Here is a 27,724-nt window from a genome sequence, read left to right on the forward strand (position 1 = left end):
TTGCTTATAGTTTTGCATCAAGCACATTCGTTTCCTGCGAATACACATGTGTAGTTGTCTGAAAATTGTCTGAAAATCGTAGTAGCGGTTTTCTGTATCATTGCCGTGTACCAGACGTTGTGTTAAAAAGGTATTATTGCTGAAAATCGGTCAAATAAACGATCACATAGCTAGAACTGCCTTTCAGAATTATATCAAATGGAGGGATGGAAAATTATCAATCTAGGATGATTCTTTATAATTCTCGGGAACTGGTTTTAATCAAATCGTGCTCGATCGTTCCGAAGCTTTCTCAGCTACAGGATGCGTGTAAATGCAAGTCTTTATGGCCGTCGTAGACTTATAAACAGGCACTTGTAGTTTTCGATGCCGTATACTGTACGCTGAACTCAGCAATCAACTGTGGACTAATACAGAAACTCTTGATCGCGAACGCTAGAGCTTTCAACACGCTGGTCTGGTTCCTTGTCCCTTTCTACCGCTGGCTGCGCTGTAGAAAGGGGATAGGGAACCAGACTAAATATAGATGGGTGTGTTGTGCTGTGTGTAGTAAATGGGTCATCTCAACTCGTGATAGGGGTAGTGCGCGCGACAGGGAGCCTGTCACCTGGGAAATGGAATGTGTCATGTGGGAATGCTCACGTTTAGTCACGGAATATGAGATCAAAGGTCATAGGCCAGGCTTTTGCGCAAGCGCTTCCCTCAAATAACTATTGCTGTACAACTGTACAGTCTTCTCCGAGCTCCGCTAGGTGACAGGGTACCGTACGTTGTGAGTTCGAACCCGATTGAAACCACCACATTTGTTAATAGAGAAAGTGCATGAGCACAAAGTGAGTATCATTTTTTTTGTCATTTGTGATAGACTTGTAACAGAAGGGAATGAGACGCAACAACTGTTGCAGCACTATGACTATGACTTATCTATCTCATTCATTTTACGTGGAATGAAGAGACTCGCAACATATCTCTATTCATTAAATGGTTTTGCTTATCAATGTTTTCCTTCATGTTATTCCTTGGTGACATATTGTATTTGAGCATTGACATTGACATTTTATGATATCCATTGACATTTAGAAAATTTGGAGTTGCACACCTGTCACATGGGAATGAAAAGGCTCTCAACACATCTCCAACCGCTAGCATGGAATTATCTATCAATGTTGATCTTCATTTTCTTTCCTGGTGACATATTCTGAATCATTTTGAGCATTGACATGGGAATCTTGTTGTACTGATTTACATTTAGAGCATTCAGAGTCACACACCTGTCACGTAGGAATTGAGAGTCTTAGTCTACACATCCCCAACAACCATAATTGTGTAACTTATCTCTGTTTCCCTCAATTTTCTTTCTTGTTGACCTATTCTGAAACAATTTGAGCATTAATATTGGAATTATGTTGTATTGATTGACATTTAGAGCATTCAGAGTCATGACACACATGTCACATGGGAATGAAGAGTTTCTCAACACAGCTCCGACCACAATATTTTATGTCTTACACATCTTCTCATATCTTTTAAGTTTTCCTCACCTATTCTGAACCCCTTTAATTATTACATTTGAATTTTGTTGTATTACTTGTAATTTAGACCTTTGGGAGTCCCACACCTGTCACGTGGGAATGGAGAGTTTCTCAACACAGCTCCAACCACAATATTTTGTGTCTGACACATCTTTCCTATCTTTTAAGTTTTCCTGACCTATTCTGAACCCTTTTTAATTATTGCACTTGAATTTTGTTGTATCACTTGTAATTTAGACCTTTGGGAGTCCCACACCTGTCATGTGGGAATGGAGAGTTTCTCAACACAGCTCCAACCCCCATATTTTGTGTCTGACACATCTTTCCTATCTTTTCAGTTTTCCTGACCTATTCTGAACCCTTTTTAATTATTGCACTTGAATTTTGTTGTATCACTTGTTATTTAGACCTTTCGGAGTCACACACCTGTCATGTGGGAATGGAGAGTTTCTCAACACAGCTCCAACCCCCATATTTTGTGTCTGACACATCTTTCCTATCTTTTAAGTTTTCCTGACCTATTCTGAACCCTTTTTAATTATTGCACTTGAATTTTGTTGTATCACTTGTAATTTAGACCTTTGGGAGTCCCACACCTGTCATGTGGGAATGGAGAGTTTCTCAACACAGCTCCAACCCCCATATTTTGTGTCTGACACATCTTTCCTATCTTTTAAGTTTTTCTGACCTATTCTGAACCCCTTTAAATTATCACATTTCAATTTTGTTGTTTAACTTGTAATTTAGACCTTTGGGAGTCACACACCTGTCACGTGGGAATGGAGAGTTTCTCAACACAGCTCCAACCCCCATATTTTGTGTCTGACACATCTTCTCATATCTTTTATGTTTCCTGACCTATTCTCAACCCTTTTAATTATTGCATGTGAATTTTGTTGTTTAACTTGTAATTTAGACCTTTGGGAGTCACACACCTGTCATGTGGGAATGGAGAGTTTCTCAACACAGCTCCAACCCCCATATTTTGTGTCTGACACATCTTCTCATATCTTTTATGTTTCCTGACCTATTCTGAACCCCTTTTAATCATTACATGTGAATTTTGTTGTTTAACTTGTAATTTAGACCTTTGGGAGTCACACACCTGTCACGTGGGAATTGAGAGTTTCTCAACACAGCTCCAACCCACCTATTTTGTGTCTGACACATCTTCTTATATCTTTTATGTTTCCTGACCTATTCTCAACCCTTTTTAATTATTACATGTGAATTTTGTTGTTAACTTGTAATTTAGACCTTTGGGAGTCCCACACCTGTCACGTGGGAATGGAGAGTTTCTCAACACAGCTCCAACCACAATATTTTGTGTCTGACACATCTTCTCATATCTTTTAAGTTTTCCCCACCTATTCTGAACCCATTTAAATTATCACATTTGAATTTTGTTGTATCACTTGTAATTTAGACCTTTGGGAGTCCCACACCTGTCATGTGGGAATGGAGAGTTTCTCAACACAGCTCCAACCCCCATATTTTGTGTCTGACACATCTTTCCTATCTTTTAAGTTTTTTCTGACCTATTCTGAACCCCTTTAAATTATCACATTTCAATTTTGTTGTTTAACTTGTAATTTAGACCTTTGGGAGTCCCACACCTGTCACGTGGGAATGGAGAGTTTCTCAACACAGCTCCAACCCCCATATTTTGTGTCTGACACATCTTCTCATATCTTTTATGTTTCCTGACCTATTCTCAACCCTTTTAAATTATTGCATGTGAATTTTGTTGTTTAACTTGTAATTTAGACCTTTGGGAGTCACACACCTGTCACGTGGGAATGGAGAGTTTCTCAACACAGCTCCAACCCCCATATTTTGTGTCTGACACATCTTCTCATATCTTTTATGTTTCCTGACCTATTCTCAACCCTTTTAAATTATTGCATGTGAATTTTGTTGTTTAACTTGTAATTTAGACCTTTGGGAGTCACACACCTGTCACGTGGGAATGGAGAGTTTCTCAACACAGCTCCAACCACAATATTTTGTGTCTGACACATCTTCTCATATCTTTTATGTTTCCTGACCTATTCTCAACCCTTTTAAATTATTGCATGTGAATTTTGTTGTTTAACTTGTAATTTAGACCTTTCGGAGTCTCACACCTGTCACGTGGGAATAGAGAGTTTCTCTACACAGCTTCAACCCCCTTATTTTGTGTCTTGCATCTTCTCCTATTCTTTAAGTTTTCCTGACCTATTCTGGACCACTTTTAATTATTACATTTGAACTTTATTGTATGACTTGTAATCAGACCTTTCGGAGTCATATACCTGTCACGTGGGAATGGAGAGACTTACATCATATCTCCAACCATTATGCATTACTTATGCATACATGTATCATTTTTTTCTCATTTTCTTTCTTGGTGACCTATTCTGAAAGCGTTTGAATATTGACATGGGAATTTTGTTGTATCAATTGACATTTGGAGCTGTCAGAGTCACACACCTGTCACGTGGGAATGGAGAGTCTCAACATATCTCCAGCCACTATAATGCTGTGACTTATTCTTGATCTCCTACATTTATGTTTTTGTGAGCTATTCTGAACCAGTTTCAATAATCACTTTGGAATTTTAGTTATCTATTGACATTTGGAACTGTCGGAGTCACACACCTGTCACATGGGAATGGAAACTCTCAACACTTCTCCAAACACTATAATGTTGTAACTCATCAATGTTCTCCTTCATTTTATGTTTCTATGAGCTATTCAAAAACAGTTTGAATATGACATGATAATTTTACCTATCCATTGACATTTGGAGCAGTCGGAGTCACACACCTGTCAAGTGGGAATAGAGACTCTCAAAACATCTCCAACCATTACCGGTAAATGGTGTGACGTATCCATGTTCTCCTTCATTTTATTTCTTGGTGAGCTATTCTGAACCAGTTTGACCAATGACATGGGAATTTTATCTATGCATGACTTTTTGGAGCAGTCGAGTCACACACCTGTCATGTGGATATGGAGACTCACAAGACATCTAAAACTACTATATTGGTGTGACGTACAAATGTTCTCCTTCATTTTATTTTTAAGTTAGCTATTTTCAACCAGTTTGAGCAATGACATGGTAATTACATTCTGTCAATTTACATTTGAAGCATTCAGAGTCACACACCTGTCATGTGGGAATGGAGACTCTCAACACATCTCCATCCACTACAGTGGTGTGACTTATTAATGTTCTTTATCAATCTAAGATTGTAGTGTGTGATCTATTCTGAACCAGTTTGAGCAATGACATTGGAATTTTATCTGTATTGCTATTTGGCCCAGTCGGAGTCATACACCTGTCACGTGGGAATGGAGTCTCTCTCATACCACATAAAACCTCATAATGACCATCATCCTTGCCACTTATACCAAAACTTTCACAAACAGTGCATGAATCTCTTGTAACAATACTCACAGCAATCATGTAGATATCAAGATAATGGGAATTTTAACATTCAGTCAATTTAAAATTCTGTGAGCAATAAGAAATAATGATGATGTAACTATGCACACACCAAACATCTTTCCTGTACAGCTGATGTGTTGTAAGAGTATTTTGAAGAGACATTGATTTGAGAAAGTAATAGTGCATTTTATCATACACTTTAACACCTCTTACCATCCCCCGTCAAAACATCAGATTTTCATTTTTGTAAATACACTACACAGGTATATTAAGTTGTCTTGCTATGTTTTCTTTTTTGTACTCAGATTGGCAGTTGACTATGTAGACGAGGTACTTTGCAAAGAAGCAGTTGTCTTGTGTCAAGAAGGAAAGGCATAAGCCTGGAAGATGCAGACATTAGCTTTGTATACCGTAGTAATGGAGATTTTGCACATATGAGCGTTGGGTGAAAAGTTTTGAGCCTAACTACAGAGCGATGCCAGATCAATGAAGCTTGGTTTGAATATATTTCAACTCTTCAGATGACAACCTAGAAAAGGGACAAACTATCAATGGAGAGTACTATTCTAACCTGTTGAGGGAGTTTCGGGAGGCTGACAAAAATACGACAAGGGAAAGTTGAGAAAAGGTGTCTTGTTCCATCCGGACAATGCTCCACCTCACAAGTCAGTCATTGACATGGCAACAGTGCATGACTGCGGCTTCAAACTCATTCTACGTGCCCATAATACTCTCCTGACCAGTAGTACCCTCAGACTTTCATCTCTTCCCCCACATGAAGAAATAGTTAGCTGAAACGCATTTTGTATTTTTAAGGCAATTTTTGTCATTTTAGTCAAAAATCTTTTTCATAAAAAATAATTGTCATAGCTTTGATATTTAGTATACAGGTTCAAAGAGGTTATCAACATGTAATATATTCAAAATATGATGAAATGTACAATTTTGTAATTTTGGAGCAATATTTGCCATTTTTGGTTAAAAAGTGTGTTCCTAAAAACCTGCTTGTCTGATAGCTTTGATATTTGGTATACAGGTACCTACAGGTCACCCTAAGGTCACCCTAGTGTGATATATTGACATTGTGATGAAATCTTCTATTTTGTATTTTGACACAAGTTTTATCATTTTTTGTCAAAAACTTTGTTTCGCAAAAGTTACTCATCTGATAGCATTTTGTCAAACTGCCTGTATAAGTGTCCACCTAGTGTCAGAGACGAATGGCAAAGACACTGTAGGTATAAATGACAGTTTTCTATGCTTGCTACTAATGAATGTCTGTGTAAATATGGATCTGTAATGAAACATTCTTCTGTCATGATAACAGAACATTGTATTGCCGAGGGACCTCTGCACTCAGTATATATTTGGTGTTATGCTATGTACGTCCTCTATACTGTCCATGCCTAAAGTAGCTACAGGGACTTTGACCCCATGTTTCATTGTTCTCCTTGTGTAACGGTAGTTTCTAGTCTGTTTGTACATCACTGTATTTACACAAAATGAATACAACCTGAAAACTCCTGCTTGGTAAGCCATGACCATGTTGTATGTGGTCCAGTATTTTTAAATAGCTCAGACGTAGTACACTCTGACTCAAAATATTTAGCTATGAAGTATTCCATATGTACTTACATATTTGCTCTGCTTCAAATGCATGATTGACATAGCTACGTCTAGAACACTACAGTATGTATTTACAAAATGGGAACACGATTAGAAACAAGAAGTGACATAAATGTGAAACACAAAGTTCAGTTCTAAAGAGAACAAGTGATTGATCTTCATGAAACTTGTGGAAAGAGAATTGGTTGCACTAAACTGTTAGCAGAACAGGAAACAGGCAAGCTTTGTAATTGAGGAGTTGCCAACAATGTCAGGTGTAATTATCGTCTAGGCTGTAAATGATTAAAAAGGGAAACTCAAGCTAATTGCTAAAACTCTGTAACCATGTACCAGATTTTGTTGAAACTTTGTATGCTGGTTCTTAATGGTGATTCTAGTTACATTTGTTCAACTTGTGGTTAAAATTTTGAAAATTGTCTTTACGATATTTTTTTGGTCACAATCTTCTCCTAATAAAGTGTTCGTCCAATTGCTTTTAAACTTGGTATGCGTGATCCCGAGGTTTGCCTTTGTAAGATATGTTCAAATTGTGGTAAACTTTTTAAATTTGTATTTTTGGGGTAATTTTTTGCATTTTTGCTCAAAAAATCATTTTCTCTGAATTAACGATTTGATTTATTGTAACTATTATTGTAACCATCAATATTAGTGAGATTGAGTGTATGAGTAGCACAACAGGAACCTAAACTCTTTATGAACTGAACAAAATTAATGTGATTGAAGTTTAAGCGCATCATGTTACAAGTGAATGCAAATTTACCATGCAGTAGTCAATCAGTACCAGCAAATACCCGCCTTTTTTAATGTAGGATAGTTGTAAGACTTTATAAGAATACAGCCACACAATTTTGACAAATAGAATACATTGGTACTATGCAGGGTCCATAACACTCATGGAAAGTCCTAAACAATATTTTAATGTTGAAGCTTCCCATAAAGTTCATTGAAATAGTAATTTTGTCCTGAAAGTCATTGAAAATTGATTATTCGCATACAATATCAAAACTGGCATGAGCATCAAAAGTGATATATTGTGAAGTGGTATGGTGCATTCTGAAAGTGTGCTTTTAAATTGCCATTGAAAGCATGGAAACTCTTTACATTTTATTTCGCTTTGATTAGGTGAAAACTTTTTTATCACTGCTTGTTCCACATGAACTTTTTAACTTACGATTTTGTATGACTGAAAATTTTATTGAGTATTGTTACATTATTCAAAATAATAAAATCTATGAAAGGTATCATATTGTGTGTTGTCATAATTCCAGTGCAGTGTTTCATCCAGATAGAGAGATTCCCCCTCTGTTGACATTTTGGCATTTGTCAGGGGAGCGAGGCCCTCCCCATGAAATGGTGCTAGTTACACCTTAGAGATACAAGTAGAACACATGAACTGGTGAAATCACCCCTGTAAATGTTCTGGTAAAGGGGGAACCCCCCTGATGATGCCATCCTGTATGAAACATTGTACAATCTGCAGTATATGCTTCTTTGACAACATCATTCCAACCCGGTATTGAATGATAGTGCTTTTGGTTTTCTTGAATTGAATACATCATCACTTGCCTTGGTCAACGCATTAGGGGTGGACCATTTGATATCCTGGGGGGTCTGGAAGATTTTCGAAAAAATAAAATTCCCAGCAGATACAAGGGAAAAACAATTCTGCCTTAGATGACATATGAACAAAAAAAAACTGGCAAGCTAATGTGGAAGAAAAAAAATCTATCACAGTATCAGCATGAACCTTTTGGGATGTAATTTTCTCATTTCCACGCACACTTCTTTTCTTTCTTGGCCTTTCCACTTGCCTAAAATGCATCAAATGCATCGTGCTAGCCATGATTTTCATCATTCAATTTCATTTTTCGGCGCGCCCTTCAGGCGCATAACTTTAATGATAATAAGACATATTTTTCAGAGCCCTGTCCTAGTGCAAAACTTTAATATATCAGACATACATATATCTGTGATATATGTATGTTTAAAATTGTTTTGGCGTGCCCTTCGGGCGCATTTCTTTAAAATATCAAACAATATTTTCAGCATGCCTTTCAGCTGCATGACTTTCATACATCAGATATATATATATATATATATATATATATATATATATATATATATATATATATATATATCAGAGATATCTAGATATTTAATAGTTTTCGGCGCGCCCTTCAGGCGCAGTTAATTAATATATCAGGGATATATGTCAGAAATATCTTGATGTCTGTAGATTGAAAGTCTGTTTTGCAAAGTGTACTCTGATCATTATGAAATCTGCAGTTCATATTAAAAGCATGACAAGTTCAATATTAGAAAGCAACATGCACTAATATTTCACAATCACATTTTTCTTACAACAGTTCTGGACATCTGGTTATGCATAAAAAGAGTGGAGTACATTCACAGCTCATTCAAAATACTGTATTCAAACTTTAGAATTGACACTTTTAAGTTCCTATCTTAAAACTGACATGACAACAATTTCATTAAAACATTGAATGACTGAATGTTTAAAATATACCCCAAAAATTATATATATATATATATATATATATATATATATATATATCGCTGCATTAAAAAAAAAATCTTTGAAGGAAGAATGCAAAAAAAATTGCCAGGATTCACAAGGAAAAAAACATCCAGTGAGACATGTGGAAATAAAAATAATGCCCCCCAAGAAATCTTCCAGACCCCCCAGGATATCAAATGGTCCACCCCTTACAAATTCAGTTACAAATTGAATAATATGATGACGAAAGAGCCTAGCCAGCTCTCTGTAAAAGACAGATATCGGCCACATTAAAAAGGTTCTTCATATACAAGCGATGGGTTGGGTCATCAACAATCAGGCCTACAATACACGATTTTCATCATTATGCAGCGGCCTTTTAGAACGACTACCATAGAAAACTTTGGTCACAACTTTAAACACACATATATACACATAAACACATACACATACATACATACATACATACATACACTCTTTAGAAATTACAGTGCTCAATGTTGAAGCAGAGCATTATAAATTATAACACAAATTACTTCAAGTACAAAGTAATGATATCAGATAAACTTAATGGCAATAAGTATGCATGAAACTTAAGTAACAGATATAATTACTTTGTACTTGAAGTAATTTGGATTTGTGTTATATATATATATATATATATATATATATATATATATATATATATATATATATATATATATATATATATATATATATATATATGAGAAACACACGCATTTCTATGGTAACATTTTGCAGTAAAAGGGGGCTCGGACAACGCTATATAAAATATTTTTGCATCACTGTTTGTTTTGTCGACCATGATCTGGCTAACCGGCGTTACCGCGGCCCTCTCTCGAAAAATTGAACTCCTCGACACTCTTTAACTGCGTATTTCACTCGCCGACAACCTCGCACAAACCCTACGTTTAAATCACAGGCGCTCCTTAGCTTGGTAGTCTGCTAAGTAGATCGATTTTCGGATCGATCTATTGATCCCGTAGTCGATAAGCCCGCCGCTGCAACCTAAGTGTCGGGCATATCAACTACGGGATCTACAATAGATCGATCCGATAATCGATCTACTTCGCAGACGTCCCAGCTAAGGAGCGCATGTGGTTTAAATGCTCGTTTCTAAACAAAATATACATTTCACATAGCCTGATTTCCATGATTTCCTATATATTGCCACCCGCCGGTTTGATTATAAACGATACGTTTATAGTACGGAGAGCATACAGAGGGCGTTCGTCGCAATGCGGAAGTGCATATACGTGACCTGTCAAAATTTTCCCACATGACAGTCTCCGGGTGCGCGCGAACTCCATAAGTGCAACTCGTCAGCTGGTTTATGATGATGTCATACTTTCAAAGTCATCATGGCGATTCGCAGTGCTGCGTTCAGGTGTCTTGGCAGACAGAACAGCGGCGTTTTAAACTACGTGCGGCTACGTTCGACTGCGGCGACGTCGCCGAAAGAGGAATCTAACACTGCTGACACCAAGAATGAGAAATCTTTCGACGAAATACCCGAATTCAACATGGGTACCTTCAAAAACGTCTTGTTTATGGTTGACGCCATTTTCAGAGGCACAATGCAGAAACCGTGGCCTATGCTGACGAAGTTGCGACAGGACTTTGGCCCCATCTGGAAACAAAGGTTCGGGAAGTTCGTTATGGTGTCACTGGCCGATCCACAACTTTTTGAGACCGTTCTGAGAAATGAAGGAAAGTATCCTCGACGAGTTCCCTTTGAACCCTGGATAGCACATCGAGAGGAACGGAAACTGGGTCTCGGCGTCTTACTTCAGTAAGTGGCCATATTTGTATGTGACGAAATAAGGCAAATACACGCTATGGGAGTCAAGTTTACATTCTTAGCAGTACACTGTTTTGGCTGCGTTCAAAAAAAATGGTGAGGGGCGGGGGCTGGAGGAATTCGGGGGAGATTCGAAAATTCTGGGTGTAGCCGAGGGGGACTTGAAAATATTTTGGTTTCCAACGTTTTGATGTCGTCCAAAGGTTCTAATGTAAGCAATAACTAAACAAAATCTGAAAGGCTTTTGGTGGATTTTATGACTTTAATCTCGAAAAAATCTAAACATGTATGAATGCCATTAAAATTTTCGTAAAAACAACAAGTTGGCCTTGTAAAGGGGCAGGAGCTGCAACTGTTGATAATTTTGTTAATATTTCTATGTAATGTATCAAATACAGTTTCTTGATTTCTCTCTAAAGCATGCTGAAAACACAATATTTAGTTTGTCGACAAGCCCGTTTGTCCAAATATTGGTGATAGTTGAATTAAAGTTCAGACTAAAAGTTATTTGTCAATGATACAAATGCGGGGTATATACAATATATTCACAGGCTGTGTTTGCCACTGTCATTGTCACTGTCACTGCACACCGGCAGTGACAGTGATACATGTAGCTCTGACTCTGATGTAGTTTAAGAAGAGTTTTGGTCATGGGACACTCAATTGACAGTGAAACATACATGTACACAAGATCAGGCCAGAGAGCAACACAAAGAAGACTAGTTACCATGGATTTTGAATTTCGAAATATGAGAAATAGAGAGTAATCAAATATTAGAGAAAAAAATGGGGTCACCATGCTTGATTTATACAAATGTACGATGAAAAGTCAGAGTTTTTCTCTAATCACTTAAAATCAATATATAAAACCATCATTTAAAGTTCATGCAGTGAATGAAATTTCTCATCTCATTATACAATAACACAAAAGTAAAATTTGAACAGTAAGACTCTAATTTAAATGAAAAAATGCGTGACTAAATGGAACTATTTATTCTTTACCAAATTTACCATTATTACTTCCAAAACCTCTGGGATTAAAAGATTTATTTGATGGGATATTTAAACTTTCCAGTATTGTAAAATATTTATAAGTAGATATCTTGAAAAACATTTATAAGTAGCATCTAAGTTGTATATGTCTTGTACTTTTGGGAAAAAATATCGGTAGTTCACTGTTCTCAGTTTCACACTTTGGTAAAATGTAGCCAGGAATTCATATTTGCATACTCTCTCGTGATTGTGATTTTGTGTGCTGTTCAGCTGGTGTCATTGACCTGGCCAGAGTTGGATAAAGTCAAGTCGGCTTAGACTGATAAATCCAAAAAGTCTACTGATGCATTTAAAAATGAATCAATTTAAGAACTTGTCTTAGGAATACATGTATGGCTCTACAACTACCTAAAAGAAGTAGTGTGGATTATTTGCATGCAGAAGTACGCAATACATATTAATTTTGCTCTGCGTGCGTTCCTAATAAATATGTGGCTATATGATAATGGCGGGGGGGGGGGGGGCGGTGGACTTGAAAATTTTTGATCATATAGACGGGGGAGACTTACAATTTTTTTAGGTTTTTGAGGGGGATCTGAAAAAAAAATTCAATCGCAATTCCTCCAGACCCCCCAACCATTTTTGAACGCGGCCTTAGCAGTAACTTTTAATTAAACAACCACCCAATTGTTCTATGACGGGAACCGGACACTGTTGATAAACAAAATTTCTCTGAAATTATTGCTTTTTGTATGTATTATGCGGAGAAGTGCCACATACACTAAATTTTGCAATGTCATTTTACAATATATTATTTTGCACACATGCGCATTTATATATGACAAAAGAGTTCTAGCTGCATGGAGATGGACCTTTGACCCTGGTAGGTTTGTTCGGCTCATTGAGACGCTATTGTTCAAAAGGTAGCACAAGTACGATGCGATGACGCCGGCTCAGTGTCAGTGGTACTCATGAATTTTCACAATCGATTGACGTTTATAGCATTGAAAGGGGCTGTTAAAAACAAATTTATGGTGAACTTATGAGACTATGCGTTATATAGTACTAGTAAATTACAGTAAGAGCGCACAAGTATGCGTTGACCGTTGACATCTTTCTGTACCACTTATACCAATGAGAAAAACATAAAAGTAGATTCGTTAGGAGATGAGTCGGAGACTAAACGAAGACAAAGTGTCAGAAGCAGGACAAATAAACATGAAATGAAACCATCTTCACATTAAAATGGAATCACAACCCCGGTTGCTACAATCAAAGGAATAATTTATTGGTTGATCACTAGCACACTCATCTACCTTCATTCCACCATTTCTAAGATGACTATTGTTCATGTAGCCCTACGTGAAGATGACTTAACGGAGGGAGGTGGAGTTAACTGAGTAGCACAGCATCTCATAATCTGAAGCCATGTACTCCAAAGGTCTCTGGACTATGGACCACACTTTGTTGGGTGCAATCAGTCATATGAGCCACAAATGTCATCCCATTTTTGAAAGCATATCGCTGGAGTTAACATGAGTGTTATCTGTTTGGATGTCTTTGTAAAGCCCGATGATGTAGCTAGCTGTCAGAGCTGTTCGGGATGCTGTGTCCATGATGTTCCTTTTCCTTGCACTTGGAATTTCCAGAGAAGTGAGGCATTTCAAGTTGCTGAATGAAGCGTTGTTGAATCCTCTGCTTCCAGCACATATGGAAAAGTACTGCACAGTCCACCCATGTTTTTGCATTAGGCCAGGTGATCTAGCGATTTACAACTCTATGTAAACTGATACAAATTAAATTCAAAAAGCGGGCAGAGTCACCTCGTCTACGTTACATTAGTATTTTAATACCCAGTATTTTTCTTCATCCTGCTGGGAAAATACTCGTGATGTGATAACCGTGTCGAAGTAGTGACACGGTCATTACCTCATTCGTATCATTCTTCGCTGAACAAATCAAATATGAGGGAATAATATCCAATTGTCTGAAAATCACAGTTGCGCTTGCTGTACACAATTCTTTGTCACACGTCAGTTTATCTATTCTGGACGTTAAAAAGGCAATTTTTCTGAAGCTAACGTGATACCTACTTAAAAAATAGACTTATGCATATTTGTGTATTTTTAAAAATGAAGAAATACAAACTGCCTAAAACACCATCCTCAACTATACAACTTGAAAGGCAATCCGTACGCGATCAAACTTAGCGTTGTTATTGTCGTCATCTGATGATGGCACTAGATCTCATTCACATTTTCTGGCCACAAGATGTGTAGATGTCAGTATTGTGAACATGTTCAGCAGCCCCTCCCCACCTCTCCACCTCCCAACCCATCCCAACATCCCCACAATACAGCTAGGCCTTGATCGCATCGCCATGGCTTTCGGCGTATGTACACAGCGGCGTGTTGTGCGCTTTATGCCCTTTAATTTGGGGTCACCATACCCTGTCACCTACTGAGGTCATGCTTTCAAGGTCATAATGGCGATTCCCAGTGCTGCTCTCAGATATCTGGGCCGACAGAACAGCGGCATTTTTAGCTACGTACGGCTCGCCTCAAGTGCTGCGACATCGCCGAAAGATGAGTCTAATAATATTGACATTGAGAATGCGAAGCCATATGATCAAGTACCCGAGGTCAACTTGGGAGCCTTCAAAAACATCTTCTTTATGGTTGACGCCATTGTCAGGGGCACAATTCAGAAACCGTGGGACAGCATGACGAAGATGCGGCAGGACTTTGGCCCCATCTGGAAACAAAAGTTTGGGAAGTACGTTATGGTGTCAGTGGCAGATCCGCAGCTTTTTGAAACTGTACTGAGAAATGAAGGGAAATACCCTCGAAGAGGTCCCTTTGAACCCTGGCTAGCACATCGAGAGGAACGAAACCTGGCCCTGGGCGTCTTACTCCAGTAAGTGATCGTATTTTGCATACGAAAGACCTGGAGGTCAATGCACACAGCGCTGTGAGGTTGTTGTAAAACGCGTCTCATTATGATTGTGGCAGACAACATAACCTTTACAGCAACTCTCCCATCAGGCCGTATGTATTAAAATTGACGAGAATGCGCCTGATCTTGATGATGCTGTTGAAAAGAAAGACAACATTTATACTTGTATTTATGTGTACCTTACAGCAAAGCAGACAAATTTTGCCATGACATTTTACAATATCTGTTTTTCACACATGCGTATTATAAATCAAATGAGTTCTACCTTGGGGTCGGACCATTCACCCCTGGTAATGGTAGAAATTGTTTCGCTAAGAAAAGTATTTTTAAAGGTAGAACGCGCCTCGGGGACAGATAATCGGACTCTCAAATTTTTAGAATATTCTTCTGTCCTACCACTTGTGGGGGTCATTTTGAGGTTTATGGATCTGAGAAGTTTTGTGAAAATTAGGGATTTAATTCCCTCTCCATACAGATAGCACGTGACAGATATGATGGCGGCCATTTTGAATTTCAAATATCTGTAAATAGTGGATACTTTGTTTCTCTAGTTACTGTATCAATATTTGCACGGCAAACCCCGATTTTTATTTGAAAAGAGAACTTTGGTTGAAAGTTTGCTGGAGAAAGCTTTAGAAATGCTTTTACTTTAAGGCTCTATTAGCTCTGTCTTTTTGCATTTGTCTAAACGATGCCGTCCTATTGCTCGGAGAAATGTTATGCATTCCCGTTATTGAGCCCTATTGTCTTCGCAAATTTCACGTTTATAGTATCAACCTCGTCGGAAATCGAAGTATGTTTTCTCGCAAAAATTAACTGATTTGTGCTAGAGATCTTCCGAGGTCAATGGGTAGTAGGAGTTGACAATATCAGATGTAATGATGAATGTACATTTTGACTTGTTCCGTTTTCCTTTGAAATAGTCAATGACGACTGAGGAATTTCTCCATTGATTGACACGTATACTTGCTCTGACATCATTATTGATCGTCTCAAGTATTCATTTACTTCCTTGGCCCATCTCACTCCACCTTAGTTTGCCAAGGTCTCTTTTCCGGGCAGCTTGATGCTCCCCGAAACCAAACCTTGGCAGAACGAGTTGCACGTGACCTGAAATGACCTATCACGAAATCGCTTACTACTAGTAATCCAGTTCCGATGGCAACGTCTCCATGAGCGACTTCTGAGAACACATCACGAACGTCTTATCTGTTTACACTTTGATGGACAGTCAAAAGGAAGAAGTAAGATTAACTTCAAATGCTAACGATGTCTTTTGTAACAAGTAGACCTGGAAGTGGCAAATCTTTGTGCTATAATTCACTTTGCGTTTAGCAGTCCAAACAATGCAGTCTTATTGTGAATAGTGGAATCTCTACTCGTTCGCACTATGCAGGAACAAAAAGCCTAATTACGTCATGTTTCCATGTCGGTAACATACATCGACAAGAGTCTCGTAGACGATGATCTAATCCGACATCAAATTAATTCCAGCAATTCAAGGCAAGTAAATCACCACCTTCCAAGAAACAATAAAAAACCCGGACAAACAAACAAACGACCACTGACTGAGGCCAAGCGCAATTATTAATTGCCCACGGCCCCATAACGACCCGTGCATGTGGACGATGATTTCGCCCTTGGTCGGATTGCTGAGCCTTCGTGTCGGAATGTTCATGAAGTTGTCTTTGTGGTCTTTGAATGTAAAAAGTGCCGGTCGGTCGGTGCAACACATCCTCCTCAAAGGGTTTCAAATCCTCGAGTTGTGGCGGACGTTTTCTTGATCTTTGCGATAAACAGGCACAGTGTTGTAGCTATTCATCATAGTGTGTTCTCTTACTCAGCAATCGAATCGTACAACACTGTCATCAAAAGTTACTTGCAGTTAAGGTCGCTTCCGTCTTTGATGCCATTTCTATACAAGGCACATGTCGGAACCTCGCAGGAAAAATGCGCACTGAGCTCAAAAGGGTTTCCAGCGGACAATATCAGTAGAATGAGTGCACAAAAGTTTTCTACTCGGTGCAACAACACTTTCGCGTTATCAGACTGGCTATATCTTGGCCGATATGATCGCCATGGTAACACGTAAATACTGTATTATAAACATATCTACAGAACTTAACATTAAAACTGTTAAACTTTTTTTTGTTTTTACAGTGAAGGAGCTGACTGGCACCGCAACAGAACTGCACTCAGCAAGCGAATGATGAGACCACGTGAAGTTGCCTCCTACACCGACGCTGTCAATGACGTCATCACTGACCTGACAAATAAGGTGGTCAGAGCCAGAGATGGTCACAAAAAGGATAACATTGTACCCGACATTGAAAATATACTGTTTACCTGGTCCTTGGATTGTAAGTGTATTAGGGACCGTTCAGTTTTTACGGCCTGGGGGACGGCAAAATCTTGTCGCCAGTGTTCATAAAAATATAGACCCCCCTGCATTTTTCGTGAAAAAAGATGAACCCCCCCTTTGTCAGAAGAAAGAATTTGATGACACCCCCCCCCCCCCCCCCCGCTGAAAAATAACCAAAACCCATATGTCAAATTTACCCGCACGGTTTTGATTTGAACTCCGGTATGCAGCGCACTTATTCGTGTAGCATATATGCCAGTGCACAAACTTCTCAGCCACATCCATGCAAACGTCTGTTAATTAGGACGACTGTAAGGCAATTTTTAACTTCATTTCCATAGACAACTTATGTCCATGGACATTGTATAAAGTAAACTTTATTGGAGTGGTTCGCCAAAGGCAGCCCTCCGGTTAAGAGGGTCATGGGCCATTACGTAAAGTCAACTTTATTCTAGTGGGCCACCAAAGGTGGCCCGCTGGTAAAGAGGGTCGATCATGGCCATTGCATAAAGTAAACTTTACTGGACAGGGCCGCTGAAGGCGTCCGGCCGTTAAGATGGTCATGGGGTATTACAATAAAGTCAATTTATTGTAGTGGGCCGCCCCAGGCGGCCCGCCGGTATTAGGGTCGATCATGGCCATTGCATGAAGTAAACGTAATTGGAGTCGGCCGCCAAAGACGTCTGCCCGTTAAGAGGGTCATGGGTAATACATAAATTATATTTTTGTGGTGGGCCGCCAAAGGCGGCCCTCTGGTAAAGAGGGTCGATCATGGCCATGGCATAAAGTGAACTTTATTGTAGGTATTATGTTTTTGAAAATGTGGTGACCCCCCACCTTTCCTACCAGTGAAAAAGCGATGACCCCCCCCCCCCCCTTTCGCGGATTCCAAAATTACGATGACCCACCCCCCTGGATTTTGCCGGCGCCCCGGCGTAAAAACTGAACGGTCCCTTAACACCCAGTGTCTCTCATGCCCCCCCCCCATTTGCTACACAATGTGTCCATCTCGATCCCCTGCCCTGATTTTGAGATAATTCGCCCAAGCCAAGTCAGCTGAAGTTGCTGGTTTTGATGCAGGTCGCCATTGGCGGCAGCCAAGTAAGACCGTTGAGGGCGCATCAGTCAATTTTTCGCAAGATCTTTTCCCTTCAATGTGTTGAAGCACAACGCAAAAGCCTTGCAGACACAGTGCAATGTATCGAATATGTGACGTTCTTGACATTAAAATGAAATTCTAATCCAGACAAGAATTCAGCTTTGAGTAGTATGATTGGACATTGCGCACATACACGTCGCTGTATCGACGCGTTGAAAAGGTGGACGTCGACATGCATGGAGTTTTACTTAAAATTGTGTTTTCCGACAGAACAAAAATGATAAAAAGTACAGGGCAAGGTCAGGTTTATGGAACTTTGCTACTATCGAATACATCAGGAGTCAATAACATGTATATGTTTTGGTTAGATCATTACCCTGCCTTAATTAAATTCCCCACTCCTTGATATCCCACTGTGACAAAGGCCTCCAAAATATCAGGCCAAAACCTACATTTTCCGATATGCATCAGATGAGTCTATAAAAGCCTTTGTACCCCGAATAATTGTGGGTTGTACAGCGAATTGCGTTCTTCTTAAAATGGTAGATTGTAAGAAGTCGCGAAGGTAAACACCGAGAGTATGATGTACACAGCAAGAAAACTACTGGCAGATTTCAGTATTTGCCTGTAGCAGGGTCTGATCAGTACCTGTAACAGTCTCTGAGAAATAACCTCTGTTACAGGACCTGTAAAATTGGTCAGATATCAGGGGTGTATGAACAGGTCTGTATCAGGCCTGGTATTACAGGAATGTATACAGTGATGCAATTTCTGAGTGTATCCAGTGTTGTGATCACATGAGTGAAATACTGGTGTACAAACAGTGGTGTATTTACAGGGCCTGTTACATGGTCTGAAATTTGTCAGATTTCAGGAGTGTATATTTTCAGAAAAATTGGCCAATTTCGATGAAAGAAATTAATACAGGCATAATGGTGTGCACACTAAAATTGTTGACCCTGTTACAGGTCTGTATTCGCATTGCTGTGTACAGTCCTGTTAATACAGTAATGGGACAGGCAGAAATTTCAGATCCTGTCCCAGGTCCGTGTCCACAACACTCTATACAGTCCTGTCCCCACAGCTCTAGATACAAACTTGCACATCAGCCCCTGTCACAGCAATGGAACGTCTTTGCTCTCACAGACCTGTACCACATGGCTGTGTCAGGGTCTGTTCAGTGCCTCACAGGGACAATTTTCTTTGCTGTGTATGGCATGTTTTGCATCCTACAAGCGTTAAATCATTATGTATGATCATTTATTAACAGGAAATCTCTTAATCTTTATCCTTAGCTGCTTGTGCTATTATTTTGAACAAGAAATTAAACCTTCTCGACGACAAACCACATCCAGAAGCTCAAGAGTTCATCCAGGCTGTACACGATATGTTCGATACAACATTATGGCTGTTTTTTGTCCCCACCCGAGTTCATCAGAAGTTCAACAGTTGGATTTGGAAGAAGCACGCTAGAGCTTGGGATATCATCTATGCTACGGGTGAGCGGATGAAAAATTACGAAACTCCTTTCTTGTTGCTACATATTGTTTCTTATACCAGTAGAAATTATTGCAAGATTTAGCGTGAAATGGAGACTTTCTCGCTTTTACGAGAAAACTGCAAGGAATTTATTTTCTCGCTTTTACTAGAAAACTGGCGGGAATTTATTTTCTCGCCATGAATCTACGAGAAACAAAATTCTCGCAATCAATCAGCGAGACTTTGTCGTTAAGTGCATATTTTTCTAGCAGAGTGACAGCTGGAGAAAATTAATTCTCGCTGATTGATTGCGAGAATTTTGTTTCTCGCAAATTCATGGCGAGAAAATAAATTCTCGCCCATTGAGAGCGAGACAAAATGAAATCTTGCAGCATTCTCGCAAAAAAAGCGAGAAAGTGTCCATTTCTGACTATTTTCTCGAAATTCTACTGGTGCTTCTATCTGGCACCTACCTTTTAAAATGTGGTCACAAGTATACTTTATGAAATTATGATGAAAATGACCCATGTCAGTAATATGGAAAATACTCTCCTTGACCGTGGTAAAGATGACTGTAACGTTTCATTGGTAATTCACATTTTGGGATTTCCAACTAATCGAGTTACTTTTAACGTTTCTATTAGTTGTAAGTCTTGGTGTGTTTTCAAGTATATATGAACTGTCTCTAAATAGATTTTTTCGAAAAAAAATCACGTCGAAACGCCAAGTGCAAGACTTGTCAGCACAAACTTTGTGTGTTATGACCAATATTATCATTGGCCAATTAATTAATTTCTGCCTATTATTGTAAAGCTGTCGTACGAACCTTGCTGAACAGAAAGCTAGTTTTTGCAACTTGAAGGCTGAAATTTGTTTGTCAACGAACTTTCGGGAGTAGATTAAGAACATTTATTTGTTCTATCAAACAAAATAATATGAAATATCGTCAAAGGTTATAGTACTATCCCATTAAGGAATCAAAATTCAAAGGCATTGATTCAAAGATAAAGAAAACCACAGCGCTAATTTATCCCTCGTGAAATCATTGAAATGTTATACACAGCCAATGGGCATGCGCGGGAGAGATTTAGGAACAATACAGCTGCTCTACTATGGTCACCAACCCTCTCGTACCTCGACTGCAAATCCTGGATATTATAGTTCCTTTGCAATGAGCGCAGGAGCTCTTCGGCTGGGGTCAAGTAAAATAATGACAAAATATTATTAGATGTCTTTGTACAATTTGACCAAATGTTGGCAACCTCTTATTTGTCTTTAAATGGTCGCTTGTTGACCAATTCATTCATAATCACACGCTGAACAGAACATGTGGACCAAGACAGTTTTATCTCGGTCAAACTCGATCATAAACACTGCATAATCAATAGCATCGTTTCTCTGTTCCCAGCCAAAAAGTTAATCGACGAGAAGATGAATGACGTCACCAAGAGAATGGCTGCTGGGGAGGAAATCGACACAGAAGAGGCTGATTTCGTCACTTACATGGTTGCCCAGGGATCGCTTGAGATCGATGAAATTTACGCCAATGCTACAGAGTTGCTGGCTGCAGCCGTCGATACGGTCAGGATACCTTGAGATCTTAAAGGGTCTATTCAACATCATAATATTATGGCCATTAGATTCTATAAGATCTATCTAATGTTAACAACACCACTGTGGTAAATTTTACTGCATTCGACCTCTTGAAAGTTCGCGAGAGATGTAACTGGACCTTTACTATTCCACTCAAAAGAGTACATGTAATACGTACATCATTGGTATATCTGGACTGAAAGATCCGTCGGTCAAGGGCGCTTTCAACCCCCTCCCCTCGGGCGACGGATCTTTCAGTCTGAGGTCCATCAAGACAGAAATGACTTCACCACTCAGGGTCGAACCATTACTATGAACAGTTATCACTCAACGTCAATCATTAACTTAATATACGCTCGATGGTCAAGGTCAACCTTGTTTCATTCTGCAAAAGTTACTCTGCTCAATCAGCATGTTATGATTTTTCGTGTTGGACTCTGTTAACCACAAACAACAGGGCTGTTTAGATTAACAAAACTCTACAAATTTAATGTTATACAAATGTGTGTTTTCAAAGAATGGGTGATATTCCCACAGCGATTCTTTAATTTATATGCTTGTTTCTTTCTTTCTTTGCTTCAGACATCAAACACGTTCTTGTGGACTCTCTATTGCGTCGCGAAGTACCCGCATGCGCAAACAGCATTGTATGAGGAAATCAAGCGAGTCGTTCCAGCAGGAGAGACTCCAACACACGAGCATATCAACCGAATGCCGTACTTGAAAGCAGTGCTCAGAGAGACCATGAGGTAATAAAGCGTCCGAGCAGTGCGTTCTGAAGTTACAGCTCCATAACTAGTAACTTTTTATACCTTAAAGGTATATCTTTCACCGTGAACATTGAAAATTCTGTGATATTTTTTAAACTCCGATTCCTCCAGATCTCTTCGGTCCCCAACTGATAATCTCTCTGATGCAACAAATCTTTTCTCTTTGTGTTCAAACAACGATACAGGCTACATCCTCCGGTAATCAATATTTCCCGGATCGTGGAAAAAGAAGTCACGGTTGCCGGTTACCACATGCCAGCTGGGGTTAGTGGCTCTCATCTTTTTATCCAGTAACTGAGCAATTTTCGACAGCTTGATCGGTTTACCGTCATTATTGTCAAGTCTGACGACAAATTCCCATTTTGCAGACGGATACAAGCAGTCAATATAATCTTAATTTGAATAAAACAGAGTGCTAACGTTTCTCTCAGGTTTTCGTCAAGTACATTAATGTAAGATCGAAGTTCATTGACAATATATTAAGCTCAATACATCGTTTAAAATACATTCTTGAGAAAGTGTTATGTTATATATCAAGTGACCTTTCCATGCGACATAAGGGTGCTATTCCATATAAACCACACAATCATTTATCAGTGTTGATGATAAAAAGAGGCGGGAATGTCTTCTTTGAAAGATATAGTATTGGTAATATTTTGTACATTTGCTGTACTTATGTACCTTTAATTTATGCCATGATTCTGTCAGTAGGAGCATGACAGAGTAACTACTACTGAATATCATGTCTCAGGTACGCGGGCTTTAAGGATAAGCACAAGTTGAATAGGAATTGTTTTAAAAGGGCGGGATAAATACGACAGAGGCTAAATTTCTTTTTAACACATTTCTTCAAGACCCTGTTTGCCGGACAGACTTGGTTGATGGGCCGAGATCCTGAATACTTCGAAGATCCGCTAGAATTCCAACCAGAGAGATGGATTCGGGATGAAAAAGAACACTTCTATGGATTTAAGTCCTTGCCATTTGGCTACGGGCCAAGGATGTGCATTGGTAAGTTTTTTCTTCTGAAGAGCTGTCACCATGTCAATGTATACGTAGATAATTATAATCGAAGTAGTTTGAGGCCAGCAAGGAATACCGATTCTTTGCGTTGATAGTAAAACTGTAGCAGAGCGGTATTTTGTGATTTTTAAATCTTCTGGCATTATGATCAGATACTTAGTATCACTTAGTATCACTTCCGGTTTTATGAAGAATTATGTTCGTTTGCAGTTCTCATTGGTCACCTGCCACACTGGCTTTCACAGCGCTTATTGTGATTTGCCCGACGATTGTTAAGCGGTGGACGAATTGTTATAGCTAATTTGGAACAGTGTATTGGTGGGGAGGGGGTCACAATGATACCACCTCGTGACAGTCAGTACCGTCCGGCGTGCCCCTGTACTTTTCTTATCGCCCCCTTTTTCAAACTTTATTTTAATTCCGGAATATCACGCTTTTTTGTTGTGGAATGTGTTGGTTGTTAAGTAGCTTTATCTTAATGAAAAGTGATTCATTTAAAGGTGAAGATCTCAATCCCTGGTTCTCGCATTATTTGTTGTTGACATTGAGTATTTACATGGTGTTTGCCCACTGTTTTCCTTTGAAGTTTCCATCATATTGGCCGAGTTGAATTTGCTTTTCGATAAAGCTGATGTGAATGACCTACCCCTTTAATACAACCACATTACACATGTAAAGGGAAACAAAGGATTTATACAACACCAGTGTCACCAGCAGCTAATACGACGGTCATACGGTATTGAGACTGCCGCTTAATATTTCGTTAACTTTTCAAGTCCAGCTTCACTTATCACTCAATTATGTACCATTTTCTCCCTAAAGGTAAACGACTGGCAGAGCTGGAAATACACTTAGCACTTGCGAGGGTAAGTCTGTTTACGAACTTCACGCGAAGGCAGTACGTTAGGCTTTGTCCACATGTGCGTTCAGGCGAAGCCATTTCTCAAGAGAGTACAATCTAAAAATCTGTTTTGAGGCTATTCATCATGATTTACGGGTTGTTTTCGTTTTGCGATAAGATCCAACATGGCCGTCTTGTTGTCGTTCATATGATTTTAGACATGGCCTCAGAGCATCACACTTGTGGATGCGCGCATCACTGTTTCGCAGCAAGATGCCACATGGAATGCAGGATATAATATTTAGTGAACGCTTTCAATTCTTATTTTGAGTTTTGAATGGGTGGCGTCGACGATTTGTGTGTTTTGTTCTCTAAATTTTCTCCGATAAATTACATAAGCAATTTATTGCAGTGTGACTGGTAAGAGTTTATTGTCTCCCTAATTTTGTCAAAATCTGACATTCTGGTCTAGCTGCAGTTATTGATTCGCAGTTACAGCGATAAACTAGATTACAGACAACTACCTGACACTAACTATTGTATATGAACCAAAATGGAGTCTAGTCTACCATTGATGACTTTACCCATTTGAAAGTAAATGAACAAATTAGAAGTGTCAAATGAAGGATAATTCTATATTTCATTTCATAGACACGTATAGCGTCATGCCAATTTTGTACTATTGCCCTGAAAGCCAAGATTGTGTGTATACCTTGTCTTCTGTTCTTTGCAGACATTTTCCAAATTCAGTTTGCCATGTCGTTTCCTGATTTCACCGTTTCCCTTTCACTTTCCTTGATCGTTGCAGTTGTGTCAGAAGTTTATTTTGGAACCGACAACCGACGTAGAGGCCAAGATGACAACCATCGTTGCGCCAGACAGACCTCTCAACTTGAAGTTTATTGACAGGACACCATAGAGCATGCGTGATCGACTTGTCTATCCTGATTCGCCAATCACTACAACCTTGGGACTTGTGACTTTGTAAAAGGTCTTTCTAGCGCCAAGAGATACCTTTAGAGTTCCATCATTCTCAACATGAAAATGTTTGTCAAACTGATGAACAGTTCATAGATAATGTTATTCATGTGATTTTTAAATTACAAAATTGTGTATCATCCTGTACTATCAATCAAATACATTTACTATTGGCCCATCGTCAGCAGGTCAAAGGTACTAGGTACCGATCTAGACTCTATAAAGTCTATGCGTGATTACCGCATCACTTTGTAATGTACTGCACGGTCATCAACCTTACAAGAATTATCGGCAAACTGTGTTTTCCAACCATTGGCAAGTGTCTGCAGATTAATTTTCGGCTGATCATTTCTCACTTCCCGCCAATCACTTTTTGCAATAAGCAAATGTTGTAATCGCAAGATATGTAACAGTTACTCTCAATATATGTTGACAAAAGAAAGAAACCGAGATATGTCAGTGTGCTTAACTGCAAAAAACTATCCTACAAATGTCTCTAGGTTAACGCCTATACCTGTGTTAAATGTGGGCAAATGTTATCCATTTCTGAATACGGACATAGCAGCTGAGATTATGAAAAAGATAAATTATACGAACTATGGTGCTGTAATAGAAGAATAAAAGTTTAAAAAAATATTAATATAAGGGATACATATGGTATAATCAGCGGGCAAGTAGGCAGTCTTTTAACTTGATCTCCCTAACTTATTATATAACTTTAGATCCGAAATTTGTACATGACTTGGTAGCGGTAGATTTCAAGTTGCAATGACTAACACATAGGTGACTCCAGAGTAAATGCTTTGCATATGAGACAGAATTCACTCAAGCAATGTTGGTGCCGACTGTCCTTCACTTCCGCTACGGATATTCATCAATCAGTCTTTATAATCGTAACCTCAATTAGATTTATTTTCAGTATTGCCCCTCATGTCTGCTGACGGTTCGTCACATTTTTACCTCTTGTTTTCACTCATTGACTATAAACCGATTCGACCAAAAACTGCATTCATAAACATTCACGGTAAACACATTTAAATTCTAGCCTAAATAAGTACCAACAGTTCCTGGACGGAAGACTACATTGAACAAACAATATTTTGACTTACCTTATAATATACACACTCGTGTACTTCTACAAACATACACATTAATTAAGCCAAAGTAATTTGCATGGCTGTAATAATTATATTTTCTTCTCCATTTACAAAAATCCAAGCTTTGCAGTGGTGTATTTCTATAAACAACCCTTCGATATAACAACGAAGTCTGCTTAAACCGTTATCAGATTTCAAAGTGCCCTTCGATGCATAGATAGTGTTGTCTTTGTACATGACATACAAGAATTTACGGTAAATATTTCTAAATAGCCTCTAATAAGTCTCAATCAATCCTGTTCGTTTTTGACACTCGACCAGCCTCCTCTTACATAGGGATATTTTAGACCCACATCTATAGTGAAGTATGGAATGTTTGCTTTCCGTTCTTCAATGTACAATTATGTAAAGTGATAAGTGACTCAAGATTACATGTTAATATATTTTCTTCATCTTTGTCATTTATATGACGCTAAAGTGTATATACTTTAGAGCTTATAAGGCGAAAACCGTTGTGATGTGAACCCAAACAAAACTTGATGAGAAAGCCTGACAGTTGTATTCAGTTATCTTGTGAGCAGTCGGCTTTGATTAGCAAGGAAAACAAGACTTGTACTTTCGCTAGAATTATGAATACTAATATCAGGTTTTCCCCTGTGTGTTTGGGTTTTGAAATTCATTTTGTATTCATTGATTGACAATGTTTTGTAATGTGTTGTAAATCTCGAAGTAAACGACGCTTTCTACTGCTCGGAGGAAAAGTGTTTCTCTTGGTATAGTATCTCCCTTCTCCCGTGCAAACAATAGCCCAAATGGTTCTACTCCGGAATAAAAAGCTCGCGACGTGTTCAACAGACTTAGTAAGCAAATGGGATCACATGATGGCGGTACAAACAAACCCCTGTCTACAAGAGCGTACGGAAGGAACTACACATATATTTTGCGCACGGTACGTGAGTTAGTTTGAACCGTGGGAAATTCAAATTCCAGGTTTAACCTATCCTTATCCAAAGCTTCATATTGACTTCACTACATTGGATTAGAGCCGAGTTAATTTTTCCTTGTTTTGCGTCCCCACACTCGCAGGTATTGTTTGGGGTTTCCACGAAAATAATAAATGCGATGTATTTAAAAGGACCTCACCGTATAGCTTTTCTACCTAGAAATATTTGTTTATGAATTGTGTAAAATGTCCTTAAAGCGCCTGCATTATTCTTGCAGAATATCACGCTGCAGTCTAAATCATGGAGGGGGAAAATGACGTTTCTGCTTTGATTCATGAATGAAATCTCATATTACAAGGAAACAACCCAGCCTAACATGCGCGGAATTTACCCTATGTTAAGTTTGAAGTCATGGGTAATAATTCAAATACAAAATGTCATGGTCTCGGGTAGCGTGTTGCAATGTGGCCGGACGCCATCACCATGACATAACCAAGGAAAAGTTAACTGAAGGCACAGTTCTCTGCACATGCGCAAATACTCATCATCATGATGCATTCGACACTTGCCAATTGGGTGTCTGTTTCTCTATGAAGATCTACTGTGCATTTCTTTGTGTGATTTCCGACGGGACCGGCGTTTTATAATGAAACTGCGAC

The 27,724-nt window shown here is 38.9% G+C and overlaps 1 protein-coding gene across 2 annotated transcripts; it reads left to right on the plus strand.

Annotated features, from left to right (window-relative positions):
* Nucleotides 1-419: 419 nt before the first annotated feature.
* On the plus strand, nt 420-26,882 carry LOC139138434 (sterol 26-hydroxylase, mitochondrial-like). 2 transcript variants are annotated; one of them, XM_070706822.1, is made up of 10 exons: nt 420-579; nt 10,457-10,922; nt 17,040-17,239; nt 19,636-19,839; nt 21,228-21,400; nt 21,995-22,161; nt 22,368-22,446; nt 23,037-23,193; nt 24,028-24,071; nt 24,855-26,882. In XM_070706822.1, exons 2-10 carry the CDS (start codon nt 10,492-10,494, stop codon nt 24,963-24,965), a joined length of 1,566 nt encoding a protein of 521 aa, XP_070562923.1. In that variant the 5' UTR covers nt 420-579; nt 10,457-10,491; the 3' UTR covers nt 24,966-26,882. The 2 variants fall into 2 exon arrangements, with proteins under 2 accessions (XP_070562923.1, XP_070562932.1); XM_070706831.1 differs by lacking the exons at nt 420-579; nt 10,457-10,922 and adding an exon at nt 14,393-14,840.
* The last annotated feature ends 842 nt before the right edge of the window (nt 26,883-27,724 follow it).

This window comes from Ptychodera flava, chromosome 1 (assembly GCF_041260155.1).
Source record: "Ptychodera flava strain L36383 chromosome 1, AS_Pfla_20210202, whole genome shotgun sequence".
Lineage (NCBI taxonomy): Eukaryota > Metazoa > Hemichordata > Enteropneusta > Ptychoderidae > Ptychodera > Ptychodera flava.

What these genes read in the sequence shown, in the direction of transcription:
- LOC139138434 (XM_070706822.1), top strand. Translation starts at nt 10,492, where the DNA reads ATGGCGATTCGCAGTGCTGCGTTCAGGTGTCTTGGCAGACAGAACAGC. An exon ending in GGTCTCGGCGTCTTACTTCA is followed by an intron (nt 10,923 to 17,039) that starts GTAAGTGGCCAT and finishes TTGTTTTTACAG; the next exon opens with TGAAGGAGCTGACTGGCACC. An exon ending in TGGCTGCAGCCGTCGATACG is followed by an intron (nt 21,401 to 21,994) that starts GTCAGGATACCT and finishes TCTTTGCTTCAG; the next exon opens with ACATCAAACACGTTCTTGTG.